Source organism: Leptosomus discolor, chromosome 5 (genome assembly GCF_034619465.1).
Source record: "Leptosomus discolor isolate bLepDis1 chromosome 5, bLepDis1.hap2, whole genome shotgun sequence".
NCBI lineage: Eukaryota > Metazoa > Chordata > Aves > Leptosomiformes > Leptosomidae > Leptosomus > Leptosomus discolor.
Window position 1 is genome coordinate 28,732,996 of NC_141395.1, and position 18,143 is coordinate 28,751,138.

General features: G+C 40.5%; 1 protein-coding gene across 3 annotated transcripts in view; it reads left to right on the forward strand.

Moving 5' to 3' along the window:
- The first annotated feature begins 691 nt into the window (after positions 1-691).
- The window catches only part of PARD3B (par-3 family cell polarity regulator beta), a 422,752-nt gene continuing 405,300 nt past the window's right edge, over positions 692-18,143 (forward strand). For all 3 annotated transcript variants that reach the window (XM_086465416.1, XM_086465413.1, XM_086465414.1), the window contains exon 1: positions 692-811. In XM_086465416.1, the coding sequence (XP_086321542.1) occupies positions 692-811 (120 nt within the window). The remainder of the gene's footprint in view (positions 812-18,143) is intronic.

The following is an 18,143-nucleotide window of genomic DNA, read 5'->3' on the forward strand; positions in this document are numbered from 1 at the left end:
GGGCGTGACAGCGTCGCGCCCCTGTAATGGGCTGTTACGAGTCCGCATTTCATGCCGGTCACTGCCGGCGAGGACTGGACAGAGGGATGCTGCGTGGGTGCAGCTGCGTGGTTCCCGCTCTGCACAGCGCGGGGGGGGGGAGGGCCGGGCACCTGTCCCCAGGCTGCACAGGGAGGGCGCAGAGTTGCCCCGCTTGGCACGGCGCGGGCCACGCGTGGCAGCGCGCCCCTCGGGGCCCGCGGCGGGTTGATCCACGGGGCGCCGCGGCCCCTTTAAGCCCGGCGCGGCACGGCCTGCCCGCCGCTGCCGCGTCCCGGCCGAGCGGCGCCGCCGCCCCTAGCTGCCCCGCCGCGCCCCCCGCCGCACGGGGCCGCCCCGCCCGGTCCGGCCCGCGCCTCCCCGGAGAGCCGGGCGGGGAGGGGCGGGCACAGCGGCCCGCCGCGGCGGAAGGAGGCCGCCGGCTGCGGCCTCGCTCCCGGCGCTGCCCGCGCGCGGTGAGGCGCAGCCCCCGGGGCTCCGCGCGCACCTGCCGGCCCGCCCCCGCCGCGCCGCGGGGCCGGGGACAGGCACCTGCCGGCGCCGCTGGGCCTCCCGCACCTGCGCCGCGCCCCCGGCCGGGCCGGGCCGGGCCGCGCAGCACGGCGGCGGCGGGCGCCGTTTCTTGACGGGCAGGGCATGGCGGTCCGCTGAGATGAAAGTGACCGTGTGCTTCGGGAGGACGGGGATCGTGGTGCCCTGCAAGGACGGGCAGCTCCGCGTGCGGGACCTGACCCAGCAGGCCCTGCAGCGCTACCGCAAGGCCCAGGAGAAGGTGAGGGCGTGGGGCTGCGCCTGCCCGCCCGGGGGGCCGGGCCGGGCCGGGCCGTTCTCGGAGCCGCCCTGCGGGGTGAGGGGCGGCTGGGGAACGGCCGGCGCGAGGGGTGGTCTGGGGGAAGGCCTGCGGCCGGGGCGAGGGGCGGCGGGGGCGGGGGGGGGGCGGTTAGCAGCCGGTGGCAGGCCTGGGTTGGAGGGGCGCCGGCGGCGCTGAGGGGTGGGCTGCTAGGCCCTGCGGCCTTGGGGCCCTCGGGGCATAGCGCTGTTGGCGCCCGTCTCGCCTGGGCCCTTGTTGTGAATCTCCCTGCCAGTTAGTTTGTATGGACAGCTGATGTTGGCGGGCTGGGAGCATGCTTTGCTCGGTTAACAAACTAGCGGGGCCCGTTTTACGTGCTTTAAGGTTTCTTATGTTGTTGCTGTGCGTGTTGACTAACAAACTTGGTGCAGACACAAACGTAACTTCTGTTATTTCCATTAAAGCCTGTGTTTTCTGGCATCAGCTGCTCTGTGTGGTGCTGTCTGCACGGGTAGATGACTTTCTTTACATGAAAGGATCTCGAGTTTTTCTTAGGTTGTACTTAATTGAGCATAAAAATGCTTTTTTCTTTTTCATCCAAGAGGCAGGTGCTGAAGGCTAATGGGATACTGCTTAATATTGATGAAAGGCCTAGTGTTGCAAATACTGCTTTATGAAAGAGATTCCAGTTACAAGCCCTGAATTAAGGGCTTGCAGTATGGACCATCCTCCTAAGACATCCGAATAAAGAGAAGTAGTGCAGCCAGTGACTTTAGGAGATCTGTTTTGTGACCTGTGCTGTTTTCTTCTGTGCTACATCAATTGTTTGATATTCTGAGTGCAAAACTGGCAGTGAAATTCTTGTTCTTGCAGGTTTGAGAGAAACTTCCTACTGGTACGTTAAGTCCATCATGAACAGCTGAGACTGCTCTGTGGTAGAGATTATAGTGGTCACCATGTTAGTCTTCCTGAACGAGTGTTGTGTGTTAACCTGCCTTAAGATACACAGAGCTTGACAAATACTTTGTATGCAAAATGTTTTTCCTAAGGAATATTGTATGTGTACAGTAACTGCAAAACATTTATAGAATTCTTGGTGCTGTTACAGCCAACAGTCAGTGAAATCTCTTGCACTGAAGTATGGTTCAGTACTAAAATAGGCATATGGTCTCAGTTTGAGAGTGGGAATTACTGTCAGCTGAGTTGAAATTAGAAATTTAAAATTTGATTTGTGCTTATGATGACATTGGAATTGATCTCATGATGATGGCTGAAAGGTGCCCTACGAAGCTTTTGTATACGTACTTCAAATGCTCTTCCATTACAAAGGAGTATAAGGGTGTCTATTTCTAGGTAAGGCCCTGAGTGTTCTAGAAGGCTCAATAAACAATTTATAGGAGGGAAATTCTAACAATGTGAGAAAGGTTCAGATAAATGCCAGCCATTTGAGATGTACTGAAGTCTGATTAGTTTCTCATAATTTTCTTTACTCAATTTGCTATTTAGGTAATATTTAAAAAAAAAAAACCTTTTATGCTAAGCAGTCATCTCTTATGTCCCTTTTAGTGTGAGGTCAAAATCATCCAGCCTTCTCTATAGGACAGCTAGAGGCCAGAGTTCATGTATCTGACCTTGTATTTCTTGCCTGTGCAAATAAAAGTCTTTTCTGGCTATTTTGTCATAGGAGTCTTGAGTTCTTTCTTCTGCATTGTAGATGGACAAAGTGGATACAGGCCAGTTTGTTCAGAAATTGCTGATCACCTTGAGTAATGGTGATTCAGAGCTTGTACAAGAATGTGTGAAGAGGAAGGGTAGGGGAAGCAGCTGAAGGACCTGAAAAATACAGAATGGGTTTTCATTCAAGTCACTAAATAAAGTTTTATGACTTCTGCACCCTCTTTCCCCACTGTTCACTGGAAATTTAAACAGTTCCCTTGCAGTGCTTTGATTAGTCAGTTTTCAGTCTACATGTTTGGCAGTGGAACTAGCCAAAAAGATAAATAGATAATTTTTTTCTTACCTTGATAAGCATCATTCAGAGTTGGTGCTCTTTCCTGAGGGAAAATTTTGGATTGGTAAGATAGATCATACAGAAGTCACAAGCAATTTTATTACTTTGTTGAGAGTTTTTGTCCAATCTAACATGGATGGATTGGGTGTTTTGCCATTTTCCTTCTATAAGCTCTTTCTAAAATTAACATTCTTTACAAAAATGTAGAATCTTGTAGAGAATGAGATTATCTCAAGATACTCAGCAGCTAAAATCTGCTGTGAGGTGTGGGCACATGAACAGGTTTATGTTAAAGATAACTGAAGATTTGTTTTTCTTTTCAAATTATTTAGAATGTTAGGAATACTTCCTGTGGCAGAATGCTGCTGTTTCTGTTGGCATGTTAAGTGTTCTTGATGTGATTTCTTTCAAGTGTTAAAATCTCTTAAACGAACAAAGTGGAAAATGGTATTGTTAAAGTGCCTGAAGTATTTGGAGAAGGGAGGAAAATTGATACAAGGAATATATTTCATAGTTGCAGAGTGGGAAATGAAAAGGTAGCTAGGAAACAAGCTTCAGGAAGTTTTTATTAGTTATGGTACGGTTGAATACCACAGAAATGTGTGTGAGAGGCTCTGTATTTTGGGGGTTGTACTGGAAGCGTAGTCTTGCTATTACACTGTAGTCCTTTGTCTGGTAAAGGGGAAGATATGAGATTAGAATATTAATTCATGTACATTGTAAAATATTTGGATTTCTAGGTATAAAAATAGCAAATTTTTTAATTGATTTAAAGTGCTTAACACTTCTTTTTACTTGTAATGAGAGGAAAATTGATGCAGTAAATTACTAAGTCTCTCATTTCTGAGAGACATTTTGAAAGTAGCTGAGAACTCTGCAGGCAGTTGCTTGTTGTAGCCTGACGTGTTTTCTTAGCAAGTTTGATTTGGTGTCTTGGCTGCGCTGTGTTGGCAAGGTTTGGTCATGAAGGCTCAATTGCTCTGAAACAAAATACCGGGCTGGTTTCAGCTGAAAAATCAGATGGTGATTATTTTTTGATGCTACTGAGTTTAACAGTGGGTTTTAGAGGTACTGTTGCAGTTCTGAATGGGCAAATCTTGTCTGGTTCGTTAGAGGATACAAATAACTGTCTGAACTTATGAACTATTGTCTGTATCACAGTATCAACTAAGAGATTTCTGTGCTCTGGGATTTCATGATGTGAATAGTCTTAGATGTTTAAGAAAATGTTTTGTTGGTCAGCTGCTTTGTGAGAATTTAAAATAAATTTTCAGGCACTGTCATCTTGGAAAGTAACTTGTATTTCAGTGAAATGAAGCTTGGTGGAACTTTTTTGTGACTCGGGATCTGCTTTTGTTGCTGTTTAGTTATGTGTGTGTTAAGGCTTTCTGCTGACAGGTAGATACAGTAGGATTAATGATTCCTTATTGTCAGCCCAGTCCCTTAGTATTTCTTGTAACTTGGTGTTTTTGGTGCCTTGAGGAGCACTTGCATGTCTCAAGTTTGTTGTATTTAGGATTCTTTGCTTGAGTGAGAGCAGATGTACTGCAAAATATTTGAGTTGCTGTGCCTGTTGCTACTGTGTTTGCTTCGCTGTGGCTAAAAGGCATAGCCCTTGGGTGCAAGACAAGCTACCTCGTTGATTGTTTTCCAGTGAATTGTGAGAGACGTTTTGTTTGGGCTGTTTCTTGAGTATGTGGGTGAGAGAGGGAGAAAGAGGGGTTCTGGGTCAGCACTGAAGGGTTCTCTATACTCTTGTGATGTTTGTGTCTGCATGGTCGTCTTGAAAGCAATTCCTCAATGCATACAGGGCTTAAATGCATTCAAGCTAGCACACCATTGTGCTCATACTTTGAAATGCCCCTCCCTCCAAGTAGGAGGTAATACTTGAATTACCAGCTTTGTAGTGAAGCCCTTGGTTCAGCTGGAGATGCTAGTTGGCTAACTCAGAGGCCTTTACTGCTGTTGGTACAGAAGGTGGTGTACGCCAAGGGAAAAGAATGGCTATGAGACTAGCAAGTGAAATCCACAATGACATCTCTTTAAGCTGCAGTGAAGCTTTTCCTATGAAAACATATAAAGACATCTTGCTGCTCCAGATGTTCTCTATATCTCTGGAGGAGCCAGAGATGGGGAAATTGTATTTATCATCTGTGTATTGATTTACTTGTGTTTGCATGCATGGCACTTGCCTAGATGACTTCCTTGAGGTGACTTTGGCTATCTGAAGTCTTGTTCATAGAAGCCGGTAGAATGGGTGGGAGATGGAAGCCATGTAGCAAAATTAATAAGCACTGCAACTTGTTTAAATATCAGTTTAAAATTTGTCATTTTAAGCACAGTTAGATTCTTGAGTGGCTCACTTCTGCAGCCTTTGTGAGTCTCCCTTTGGGAATGCTGACACAGACAATCAAGTATTAGTTGAACTGTCTTACAGGAACTAGATCTCCAGTTGTTAGGGGGCATTACAATGTGAGTTTCCACCGATGAGAATGTACAGAAGCCAGCAGTTGATTTTGGAATGGTAATTGTGATTGCTTCCTACTCAGTCTGACTGCCAATAATATAGTGACTAAGTTGCTTCAAAAATGGCTCATTTTTGATTAGAGTGAAAATGGTGGGTTGTTAGGGTTGTACTGGAGATCTTTCCCAAATTAGGTGCATTTAAAGAGTTAATGTTGCAGGTTGACTCTCTATATAATTCCTACCAATAAAATACTTTTCCCCTTTCTTTTCTTGCTTGCCCCACAACATGACGATTAGTTTTCTCGAATGGTGTATTGCTGTTGTAAATCAGCCAGCAAGCAGAAGGAGTACTAGATGTTCTTGTAGTTTCTCTGAAAACAGTGGGGGTAGGGAAAATGACAATTTATTTTGACTCCAAAGTCTATGCTTACAAAAAATTTTTGAAAAACAGAACAAATTTCTTGAGAAGATATATGTGGAAAGCTTTGAAAGAAATCCTTTGTTATGAACATTTTTTCTGTTTTGGGCAAATTGAAAGTTTTTAGTCCTTTAAAAGTCAGAGTAATACAGTTGTATTTGTGTGGTATTTTTGTCTTGAATCTGGTCTCTAGTGTGTTTGTGTGGTGCTTTTTTTTTTTTTTTTTCCTATACCAGTTTGACTTAGTTTATTTTATTTTATGCTCTAGTAGGATAGGGTCAATCCATAAACTTTGTTTTACCAAAACAATTCTAAGCTCTGTTTTAAAGTACTTTTTTGCTAGGAAATATTTTAACTGTTCATTCCCGTATTTGTCTTACTATTGCTCAGTCGGCTCCAATATGTTAGTGAGCTTTTACATTGTTTTGGAAACCCATATATTTCAATGAACAGCTTAATTATCAGCTGTGCATTCAGCCTTCAGATTTGTCCACTATGATATACTAAAAAAGGAGACTATAACTTGATACACTGCTTTTCCATTACTGATGTATGAGTTTATGGGTAACTGACTCATACATAGGAAGACAGGCCACGTAAGTAGGGGGAGTAAAGAAAAGAGACAAATTCTATATATAACAAACTGTGTTTTTGACTTAATATCACTGATGGTGATGTTTCATTGAGACTGAAATAGCTTTCAAGTGGCAGAATTTTGGGTCTCTTAAAGAATTTTTACAGTGATCCTGAAAAACGAGTGTTAAAAAGTACCTGCTTTTTTATCACTTTTACGGAAGATGTCTGTGGTTGTACTGCATCATGGCCACTGGTGTTGATGTAATGAGATTTTTGGTGGATTTCCGGTCTCCTCTTTCTAACAGGTGTTTATAGTCCAAACAGAAGAACTGCCATTGGACTTTGTCAGACTTGCCATACAAAATGGACATTATGTACTTATGTAACCTGAAGAAGAATTTTTTTTATCCCTTTGTTCTGTCTAAGAAATAGACTACTGCCAGTAACTTGGGCTTTTGGCTGCATGTTAAGTTATCTGATGTTAATATGTTTCAGGGAAGCTCAGTTGAAGGGTAGAGCTGGATAAAACTGGTGGAAATTCAGTAGGTAAAATAAGAACTCATTCTGGAAATACTGTGGATCAGTGTATATGATAATACAGAGTTTTCATTTTTGCTACCAGAGCATATTTATCAGGCCGAGTACTATTCAGTTGTTATCACTTGAGATACAGCAAAGACTTTGTAATAACTGAGTGTTAAAACAGTCGTAGATGGAAACCACTGCAGAGCAGTACAGAGTTCTCAGTAGTGACTGCTTCCTACTGCTCTTTGCCCGGTTGAAGATGAACTCTGTATAGTCTTATATGAACTTGTGAATTTAAACCCCAAATGGTATTTTTTGTATATTTGTTTCCAACTTGGGAAGCATCTTGTAATGGGGTAGTCTTAACATTAGGGAAGAAAAAAATCGTTCTGGCATAGGGTGGAACAAGGAGGTGCTTTTGCTTGCCGCATAAAGTGCATCTTTAATATTTTTTTCTAAGTATTTGAAAATGGAGGGTTGTGTTCTATTGATATTTACTTAAAAACTTAATGTTTTTGTTTTTTAACAGATACAGTTATTTGGTCATAGTAGTCACATAACATGAACCATGCTTTCCTCCTTGTTCAGTATGATATGTCAGTTGAATTGCCTCATACTGTGCAGAGTCTCGTCCTGCTACTGAAGCAGCAGATTTCCTCCCCCATTGAGCAGAGAACATTCTTTAGGCTTTCCTAATGATGCTAATGTCATAACTGCAGCTGTCCTAGGCATGAAGACCTGTTGCTTCATTACTGAAAACTCCTTCTAGCCCCCTATTAAGATGCCTGTGTTTCGTCCTTAATGAATATGATAATCCTAAAGGTCTTGAGCAGTTAGTATAATGGAAAACAGTTTCTGCTTTATATTTTTATATTTCATTCTTGGGTCTTTCTTATACGTAAAGGTACACCCATTTTATGTCAGGGAGCGGACTAAGCGGAAATGATGGGCTCATGTGAATGACTTGTTGATAGAAACAGACTTTGAAATTCTGCTGAGCAGATAGTGCCCTGGATACATTGGTAAACTGAGAAGACTGCTTCATATGAAAAATCTAGAAAATCAGCACCTTACAAGAACTTTTGGAAAAAAGTCTATGCAGTACTTGCGTACTATTTTCCGTAATAAAAGCATTTTTTGTTCCGCTTAGGTTATATGTTGTTGTGGTAGTTCTGTAAGTCTTCTCATCCGTACTTGTATTTCTTACATAGGATTACTTTAATAACTTATTTGTAAAGAAAACTTTGTATTATATTGTAAGAAATGGCTGATTGCACTGAATATGACTTTTTTTTGGACTGTTATCCTGACTTTAAAGAGGAAATATGTACAACTTGGTTCTGTAAATGTTTTTTCTTATGCCTAGTGAGTATGCTGTAGACACCTCCATTACATGAACCATTGTAATGTTTTAGTGCCACTAAAATCTGTTTTACTTTCCAGTGTAAACCTATAATTTTTATGCTTCCAGTTCATCCATTCAAAACTGGTGAATTTGCTTTGTTGTGGCAGGTGCCATAGCACTACTCCAGTGCTTAGATTTGCTCTTGGGAATGCTCCTGAATTGGGAGGTTTAGACAAGTCGCTCATTGGTTTCATGAGGATGCACTGGCAGCATTTATTGCCACAGTGAGACCTCTTACTTCAGTGCTTTTCTTTATTGGTTATTATATGTATGAAAAAGAAAACTACAGAACACTTGAATGAACATGCTTCTTACAGCTGGTAAGAAGGATACCATTTGTATGAATGGTAGATAGGGAGGAAGATGAGTGGTTGTAGTCTAACAAAGACTAGTATTTGCAGTTAGAGAATTCAGTCTGGTGGGTAGAGGCTAACAGCTGGCTCTGGCCTTTTTTTTTAATCTGGCTAGGGATTTGACTTCCAAGATGAGGCTTCATTGAGCTAGTGGTTTTGCAGTACAGCTTATCTGATAGAATGTTTTCCAGATTCCCAATAAAATACTAGTTATTGGTGAATACTCTCCCTATCCTATACAAAAATGCAGTAATTTCTCAATCAGTAGAAAAAATAGAGTGCTTAGACTAAAGGGCAATTTGATACAATCTGAAGAACCTCTGAACTGCATTCCTGGAAAATTGTGTGGCTTTATTTTTTTTTCTTTGACTAATCAGTTGCTGTGTTCATCTCTCTTCACTAAAACCTTAGAAGACCTTCAGATTGTTAGAGAAGATACTATCTCATTCTCATCAGTCCATCAACAGCTTAGCTGATCTGTGTTGGCAAACCTGAATAACTAAGTTACAGATTTTCTGAGAGGACAAAAAATTGCTTTATGTAATCAGGTCCTATTTCTTTTAATTTGGGTGTCAGTGTACAGGTCAACTAAGAGTAGCTCCAACTCCAAAGAGATTAGAATCCAGCATGTCTCTACTTGGACCTTTGAAGGAGAGAGAAGTCATAAATCCTGATGGGATTTATTAATTGCCTGTATGTGGTGGATTTGTCCTGTGTCCAAACTCTGGAATGGATCTTGAGCACCCACCTGTAGACCGTCCTACAGTTAAGGATTATTTCTTTTAATTTGGATGTGGATTTATGCTTTCCCATTACCTGTGAAAGGTAGTGGTAAAGTAGTTAGTGTTTTCACATTTCTGTGAAAGCTACCGTTACAAGATTCTGTCCTTCTAGTAAGTAGATGGATGATCTTCAGCTACTACAGAAGGTGACTTGTTGAAAAGATGCATGTACCTGCTCTGCAGCTCTTCTCTTGGCTGGTGTGCCTGTTGGGCAGGCAGACATAAATTAAGTGCATGTTTATAAATTTTGGTGATATCTGTACAGAGGTAGCTCCTTATTTATGTTTCTCCTCAAACTAGAAGTTTTGAGGGCATACAGTCTTCCCTAGCCTTTTTTCTTTTTTTGTTAGTCTTGCAGTGCTGGATGTCATTAGTGGCGATAACACCAGAATTTCATGTAGAGGATTTGGGGTATAATTCTATAATTTTTCGGTGTTCTGAGGAGTCTAACTACTACTACCATTCACTTCAATTCCTGTAGGTCAGGCATTTTTTGTTGAATGCGGTTCTTAGTGGCACAGTTTGCCTGCTGTGACCTCTGCCTAAACCGACTATGATAATATTTTTAATAATCCCCTGTGAGGGTCATTTGATGATGAATCTGATGGATAGTATTTTAAGTGTTACAAAGCTTTCCACTACATTCTCTGCTTGCCAACTTTTTTATTTCTGAGCAGAAGCTAGAAGTGAAACCAGACTGCAAATGTAAGGCTTAAGACTTTGCTGTTAGTGGAAGTGTTGGGTGTAGCCTGATTTGGATACAGACCTTTTGTAAGTGCTGAGTTTCATGAGTAAGGAAGTACGTGACCTGGAACTTTAACCAACTTCTTCCTCTGTAGTTTTTCAGAACTGCAGGTACTGTCTGACCCTGTAACTCCTGCCTAGAGGTTGGTTGCAGAATGTCTTTCCTGTGGATACCTGGTTGAGCAGCTATTGAAATTCTCATTCTGCCAGCTGTAACCTTTTCTGTGAGGCTTTCTTAACTAGTTCAATAAGGATTTTGATGTAGGGTTCTCATCTCAGAATTTTTGTTGTATGCATCCTAGATTCTAAACACCATGAAGGTGGGACAGAAATACAGTAGTGCAGAAGTAGGGGAAGCAATAAACAAGGCTACTTGTGACGGTGTCTGTAGCTCTTCTTAAAATAGAAGTAATTCAGGGGTTCTACAAATCTGATCAAGGTGAGGTCATTGTTTTGCAGTATATTAAGCCTTGAAAGGCTTAGTCATAGCTTTTATCTTCCATGGGTAGTAAGGACTATGCAGTTGTGTAATGAAAGCTGTTCCTTAGTCTATCCAGGACAAAACCAAGTGGGTCGGTTCCTCTGTTGATCCTCTAGCCTGTGTCATCCTTTGTCATCAGTAAATTGGATGATTGTGCTGCATCTCACCTGTACATTTTAACTGAAACAAGCTTCTGCTTTCTAAATAATCTTGAAGTCTTCATTTCACTACTTACTGTTTTAAAGAAGTTCTTATTAATTATCTTGGTTTTTTTACTTGAACTGTGAGTTGGTCTGCATGGAAGCCTGTAAGGAAACCAGAAGTCATACAGGAAGTTTTTTTCTTTTTGCTGGGCAAAGATTCCAGAGGGCTTGCATTTAGCAGAAAGTATCAGTATTTGTTAAGCTTGCAGGAAAAAATGAGGCAAATATGTTATTGAATCAGTCGAATGTCTATGTATTGTGAACACTGTGAAAATGCAGTTTACCTCCAAACAATGTTCATTCCACTCACATTGAGTTAAAAAGTTGTTGGCTATAACAGTGATTTCTGTTAAGGTATAACTTTTTTTTTTTCTAATAAATAAAATAATTGGCTACAGTAAGGAGTTGTCAGCAAGCTGTTCGATTATTTTTACAAGCTGATTTATTTCATACTGAGTAAGGACTTCTAAATTTGAGAAAATACCTAGTCTGCTCTAGTGTGCCAAAAATGTGGCACACTTTGCTTTGCCTCATTGACTTCGATTGTATTTTATTTAGGTGACTCACTCTACGAGATTTTCTATAGAAATTGTCTGTCTTTCCCTCTAGGTTTTTTCCCCTCTCCCCCTTCCCATTCTGTAGGATAGGTTACAACAGGATATTAATATCAAATTTACTTTATTGGCATATTTTTCAGAAGTCTGTTTCTAGCAGTTGCCTTATTTAACAATATGGCATATGTTTTTTTTGGTTTTTTTTTTTTTTTTTTTTTCAGTTGATGTTGGAAGTTTGGCTGTCATCTGCTTCTGGCACCTCAGCCTGTTCTTTGTCTGCCCAAAGAATAGAAGATTGGAAAAGAGATTGCTCACTTGAATTCAATCTTCCCATGTCTTGTGTGGCGTAGAAAGACTTGCTGAAATTTTTCAGGGACTGAAGGGAGTTAACATGCTCAGCTCCCACAGAATTAGGCTCGTTTGAAAAACCTAGCTGCTGCCAATTCACAATTAATTTTCCCTTACTGGCTGTAATGAATATATACTGAACAAATGTTTCGGGAGTTCCTGGCATTATGAGCTGCAAAAAGAAAACTCCCTGAAGAGCTGGAAACCTGAAATGGTTGTGTTGGGCAACAAAAAGGAGAAGGTTCATTGACATTTTGACATTGTGCATAGAGAAAGACGAACGTTTGCCTAGTAGTACTCATGGTGCAGGCGTTGTTTAGACTTCTATGAAAAAGGAAGATAGATGTTTTTTGGGGGGGAAAAAGTAGATGTTTGTGTGTGTGAGAAAATATATAATCTAACATTAGGGTCTGTCCTGTCAATGATAAATGATGACTCCTTTATGTTAGGCAAGAAGATTAGCACTCAAAAATCCAGAGAAGTGTTCTGTATTAATGTTTCAGGAACAGTTATTTGGATAGCTCTCATTCAGCTGCTGACTGATGGGAGATACTACCTTTAACTGAAAAACCCTCCTAGAAACCACTCCACTGGCTTTACAGATAGCAAAATTAAGAATTAATTTTTACTTGAAATATTCAACATAACTCAGAAATGCTTGAAAGAACACTTATGGCCTGTGCATTTTAAATATATTACTTCTGAGGGGTTTTTTATCCTTGTGATTACTGTTGTATTCAATCCACTTATTTTTCAAAACTGTCAACAGAACAAAATTGCTCTAAACTCTTATCCTTTTCATGTACTTCTACTTGAAGTAAGATGGATCAGATGGGAGTATGCCAGTGTTGACTTCTTAATCTTTAAGTCTGGAAAAATGTTGGTTTAGGCCATCTTCCAGTGAAATTAGATTTTGTGTGTTGTGGGAGAGTTAATTGCAGTAAGTCAGAAACTGAAAGGAGTAGATGGTTTCTTTCGTACATGCAGTGTGCTTTATCTTATTAGACCTTTCATGTAGTATTGAAAATGCAGTACTAAATTTGGGTTGCGTTGTCCTTTTTCTCACTCTCCTCGTCCCGGGTCTCTGCTAGCTGTACTTGCAATGTGGGTGTTTTGTTTGTTTTGCTGCAGCAACATTTGCTACCATTTAGCTCTGAATAGGGCTGAATACCTACTTTGGTTGTGGTTTTTTATGTATAATGAATTTTGTGGTTATGTACATTGCCATTGTATTCTTTCTTGTCTGGAAGAACAAAATACATATTCATTGCTATCATAATTTATTAAATAAGTGATATTCAAAGACACTAAGTAGGTATTTTTTTGGTAAGTTTGGATGTTTCAAATGCAACATACATCTGGCAGTATACACACATTGTTTGTCTTGGTATGACACAACTGTCTTTTGAATTCAGCAAAAGTGGAGGAGTCTGGCTTATTGTTCATGCTGTGGTTCATTAATGGCTGTAGATATGAAATGAGCATCTCACTAAATGGAAGTCTTGGTCAACCTCTGACTCTTGCCTTAAAGGTTTGAGAATAGACAATATGAAAAAAATACCAGCTTCTTTCCAGATGGCTGAATGCTTGATGTGTCTTTATGTTTAGCTGTCATTCAAATGTGAATGCTGTGGTGATTGTAAGTGTCTTCCATTTTTCTGGTTTAAAATGATTCCTTTTATGCATTGTGTGTTTAGAGATTAACTGTTTGGCTTATCAATAGCCATTTTAGAGCAAAAAATCCCCGACTTGGTGGTATAGCAAAATCCAGGATGTTAGTGTTCATAAGCAGACTTGACAGTGCAGGTCTTAGTTCCATGTACCATGTTGCAGACAGTATTTGTTTTGAAATAGGTTATAGTGGACTATTAGCATTCTGCAAAATGTTGTTACTACAGTTTTGAAACATCTTGTGCAAGTTTCATACAACTGTGTTTTGTTCGTAAAAAAAAAAAAAAAAAAAATTTCTGCAGTCTGGGGGGGGAAAGTTTGGAGGAGGCTTTTTGGGAAGGAGTTTCTTTTAGTTGGGAAGAAAAAAGCTAGATTTAGGTTTTAAACTATGAGTGTGAATCATACTTTTAACACTATGGTTTTAGGTAAATACATGAGTTAATATGCAAAGATCAAGCTACAATTTAGTGATCAAATCTTGCTAAAGCTCGCCTACTGAATTTTCAGGCTTTTTTCTGTGTTTTGTTTTGGAGCCTAACTTCATAGTTAGTGTAAGAGATACCTCTAATAATGCTGTTGCTGGTTCTGTAGGAGGCCAGATCACTTGCCTGATGGACAATTATACGAGCAAACTCTCATGTTGCCACTTTTTCTATTAACTGACAATGGCTGTTTCCTTACTTAGTAGCCATTTAAAAAAGAGAACAAACTGCTTCATTGCATCTGCTCGTTTCCTTTTCCAGGTGCCACATAGTGGTAAAGTTTAGTGAAAGTAGATCCAATTACTTTGCTGAAAAAGCCTTTAGCATCTTGTGGCTGAATCCTTAGTGACCGAGTCTTCACCTGGCTATCTACCCGTGTTTGTGGAAACCGAGATACAATCACCTCTGTTAATGAGAAGGTAACATTACACTGGAAGTGCTATTGACAGTCCATTGTCATAAAGCGTTCCTGTAACCTGGTTAGCCATGAGCATTTTTGTGAATAATGGCTATGTCCTGTTTGCTGTAGGCATTTCTAATACATCTTGTTTAATTTTACGGTGAAATCTTACTTTTGTAGGTGCTTGAGCATGGCATAATATGTGGAGCCAGTTTATGTGGATACAGTTGTGGAGCCCAAAGAGAGAACGAATGAGGTAGCTGACTGCAAAGTAAATTGGACTCATTTGTATGAGTGATGGATGGCATCAAACTGCAAATGAAAAGGAAGGTTGTAATGGCATCTTAGGACTGTTGCAAAATATGTGCAAATCAGCATTTAATCAGCTGTTGTTTTCATTTGAAGTTTCTTGTGGGGTTGTACTGACTGGATTAAAATTGGGTAAGGAAAGTTTCCGTGTGGCCCTTCTGCAAGCTCTGGAAAGAAATTCCTGGTCAGAGGTTGGAGAAAGTTGCCACAGAACAGTAACTGGAACATGTGCCTCGGGTGATGTGCCTTGAGTGCCATTTTCCACATTGAGTTGACTGCTCTACTTACCTGGCTGTTAGCTGTTTTGCAGTGACTTTTGTTTTGCTTTGCTGCCTTCTCTTTTCCGTTAAATCTCTGAAGCTGTTCCTTCCCAACTCTTCTGTGATTGTCTTTTCCTGAAGATAGTTGGAGTAGCAGGAGAAAGCTGTTCTCTTCATGCTTCAGGATAAGGGGCAGTGTGGCTGGAATGCTTGTGCACATGAGTGGTATTGAACTTCAATGAGAGAGTGAATTACTTCGTTTTCTTCTCTGTTGTCTTCTATGTGGCCAAAATCCACTTACAGAATGATAGAACAGTTTCGGTTGGAAGGGTGTCAAGATCGAGTCCAACCTTTCTCCTAGCTCTATGAACACTGCTAAACCGTGTGCTGAAGTATATCATCATGAGATGTGGTTAGGCGTATGGCATAAAGTTTTGGTGATGTGTTGATTCTGGCATGTTCTGTATTTTCTGTCAGGTGAAGGTGGAAGTTGATCTCAGGAGTGAGAGAATTGTCCTTATTTGGACAGTTTCCTCCGGTTCCATTGCTTGGCTCTGCCAGTGTGATTAGAGGTAGAGGTCGTTTGGGCTATTCACCAGGTGTATTTGCTGTATCTCAGAAGTCAAATACTAAAACTTATCAATATTGTACTGTGATAATGTAAATATTAATGTAACACAAAATGTAAGTGGGATTATATAATTATTCCCATGGTGTAGTATTATGCAGGTAAATATTTTTATTACTCTTTAAACTTCCTGCTCATTTTCTTTGAAACAATAGCCAGAACCACCGAAGCTGACTAATCATTGTGGAATTAGGCCATGCTTGCCTGTTAGTTGTGCCTTCAGAACATTCTTGACTTTGTTCTTGTCTTGTCATTTTTGCTGCTGAGAGGTAAAGGGAAGAGGGAAGCTGGTTAATTTAGCATTTAATGTGAGAATGAAGTACCATGTAACAGCTTCATCTAGTACAGACCTTGCTCCAACACTTGTGTGGTTGAAAATCCTTTATTTCCCTCCCTGCACATCCAGTTCCCAGTTGATCTACTACTTTCCACTCCCCCCCCCCCCCCCTTTTTTTTCCCATTCTCTTATAATGAACCTCCTTCTGCCTCGAAGGGACTTTACTTACTGTCTTCAAATATTTCTAATGCTTTGGGGTATTTAAAACTTCCATGTCTGTCTCAGCATCTTTCTAGCACTGGGGCCTACAGTTGTCCCTAATGGCTCTATTTTAGCTGGAGCACAGTGACCAAATGGTACTGGGAAAGGTCATGTATTTTCTGTGTCTTCTGAGTGAGGCAAAAGACCCCAAATCTATGCTTAATGCTTCTCTGAAGAGAGCAATGAACTGTAACTGCTGGTATGTTGTCAGTGTGGAGAGAACTGATAAGGGTTGATGGGGAAGTGGCGCTGGTGGGAATTGATGCCATTGCTGCAATGCACCAGCCATAGAAGTGAGAGAAGATAATGGTGGTCTGAGGTTTGACTGGCCTTACTGACAGAGCAAGTCTGCCAGTCTTGTGGCAAAATTCCTCCCCAACGTTTGCTCTGCAGTTGATCCGTGCAGGAGATAGGATGGCACTGCACCTGAAAAGTCCTCTGTGAAATAAGTGAAATACTTCCATATGACTGAGGGAGGGGATTTTTTTCTTCCAGAAAATGTAGTGGCTTTCTGTGTCAACTTAAGGATATCCTTCTGTGATTTACTACTGTTTTTTCTTATTTGAGCTTTGTCTAAAGCTCGTTTTATGTTACAAGATTTTACAGGATTTCGGCATACCTGATCTGCATAGTCTTACAGGCATTTGTGTTCTGTTTTGTGGAAGTTTGGAGTCTGCTGTTACTCAATCACATGTTTGAAACTCCCAGCTGCTTCAGATAAGCAGTCCTGTGTCAGCTGCAAATCCATTAGTCTCTTTATCAAAGAAAGGCCCAAACAGTTGTAAATAAAATAATCTCAGATAGTTGCTGGATGCAGGACTGAAGTGGTGCCTGGTCTTATTGTAGATGCTGAGCCATTTATAATTTTTTGTTCAAGGTGTGGTATACTTCAGGGCTGAGCTTGTTACAAACTGAGTTGTATGAGTTTACAGCCAGCCTGTGTTTTTGTTACTTGTAGCTGAATTGAATAGTTTGAATCTAAGTTTTGGTTGGCAAAATAAAAACATTGTTCACTCACTTAACCTGGGCTTTGCTTTTGAAATACAGTAGTCTTGTACACATGCCTTTCTTATTTTCTTAAAACCAGCACACCCCCCCGCCCAATTTCTGTGTGAAAAATGGGTGGCAATTTGAAGGAGTAGCTTTATAATTATGTATATATATAGTTCACTTTAAGTTGGATTTCAAGAAATCATGGCTGTGGTCCCTCAGCCCCCCAGTGTTACCTTCAGATACCAAACAAAAAGCCAGACTCAATGGTAATTAGTTGTTTGCCAGTAGCTGTGTAGCAGTTTGCTTTTTAGCATAACAATAGTACTCTGAATATTGTAGCTAATATTTGAAAAGGAGAACTTGAGATATGAAAGTTAAAGCTTAAAATATTGTGGATATACTTAGATGTTTTGTTCTGGAGCTGTTGTGTTAACTTACGTAGGGGTGAGTCTTTTGTGTTTCTACATTGTTGAAGCAATCTAGTCTAATGGACTTGATGAGCTAAGGGATATTCTTAGTTATAACTGAAGATCAGTTTACACTTGCATTCTTGCATTTGTATAGTTATCTTGGATTCAGAGCCTGGCATACAGTGCAGTCCAGTTTCAACTGAGACTTCAAGGGGAATTTTTTTGTAGTTGCTTCAACTGCAGAGTGTGGACCTCTTTGTCTAAATGCATGTCTCCAGCTATCTTTGTTCTGGTTTTGCATACTTGTTCTTCACTGAAATGTTTTTCTTATATGTTGGAGTGTAATGTAACGCTGGGCTATGTGAACCCTCTACTGAGGTATTCACTACATCACATTTTATTCAGGTAATATTCAGATAATGGGCCATATTCAGAGTGGTTCTCATTCAGATTTAGTATAAAATCGGAATGCTCTTATTTTTGAAGGTGCTGCAAATGGAATCAAAGTTTGAGTGTAACTTAAAATATTCTGGGTCGTTTTTGGATTTGTATATCCATGCTCTGACTATTGGACTGTTGGGAATTTCATGCTAGGGTTATCTCTGCAGTTTTTCCCATTTCCCTCCTTAGGCCTAATGTGGGAGATGGGTATTTTTAAAATAAAATACAAATAAATAAGAATTAAATATAGTATGAATTACTATATATAATATAAACTAAATATAAAGCTGATAGTGATCTGTGCTTACACCATTCA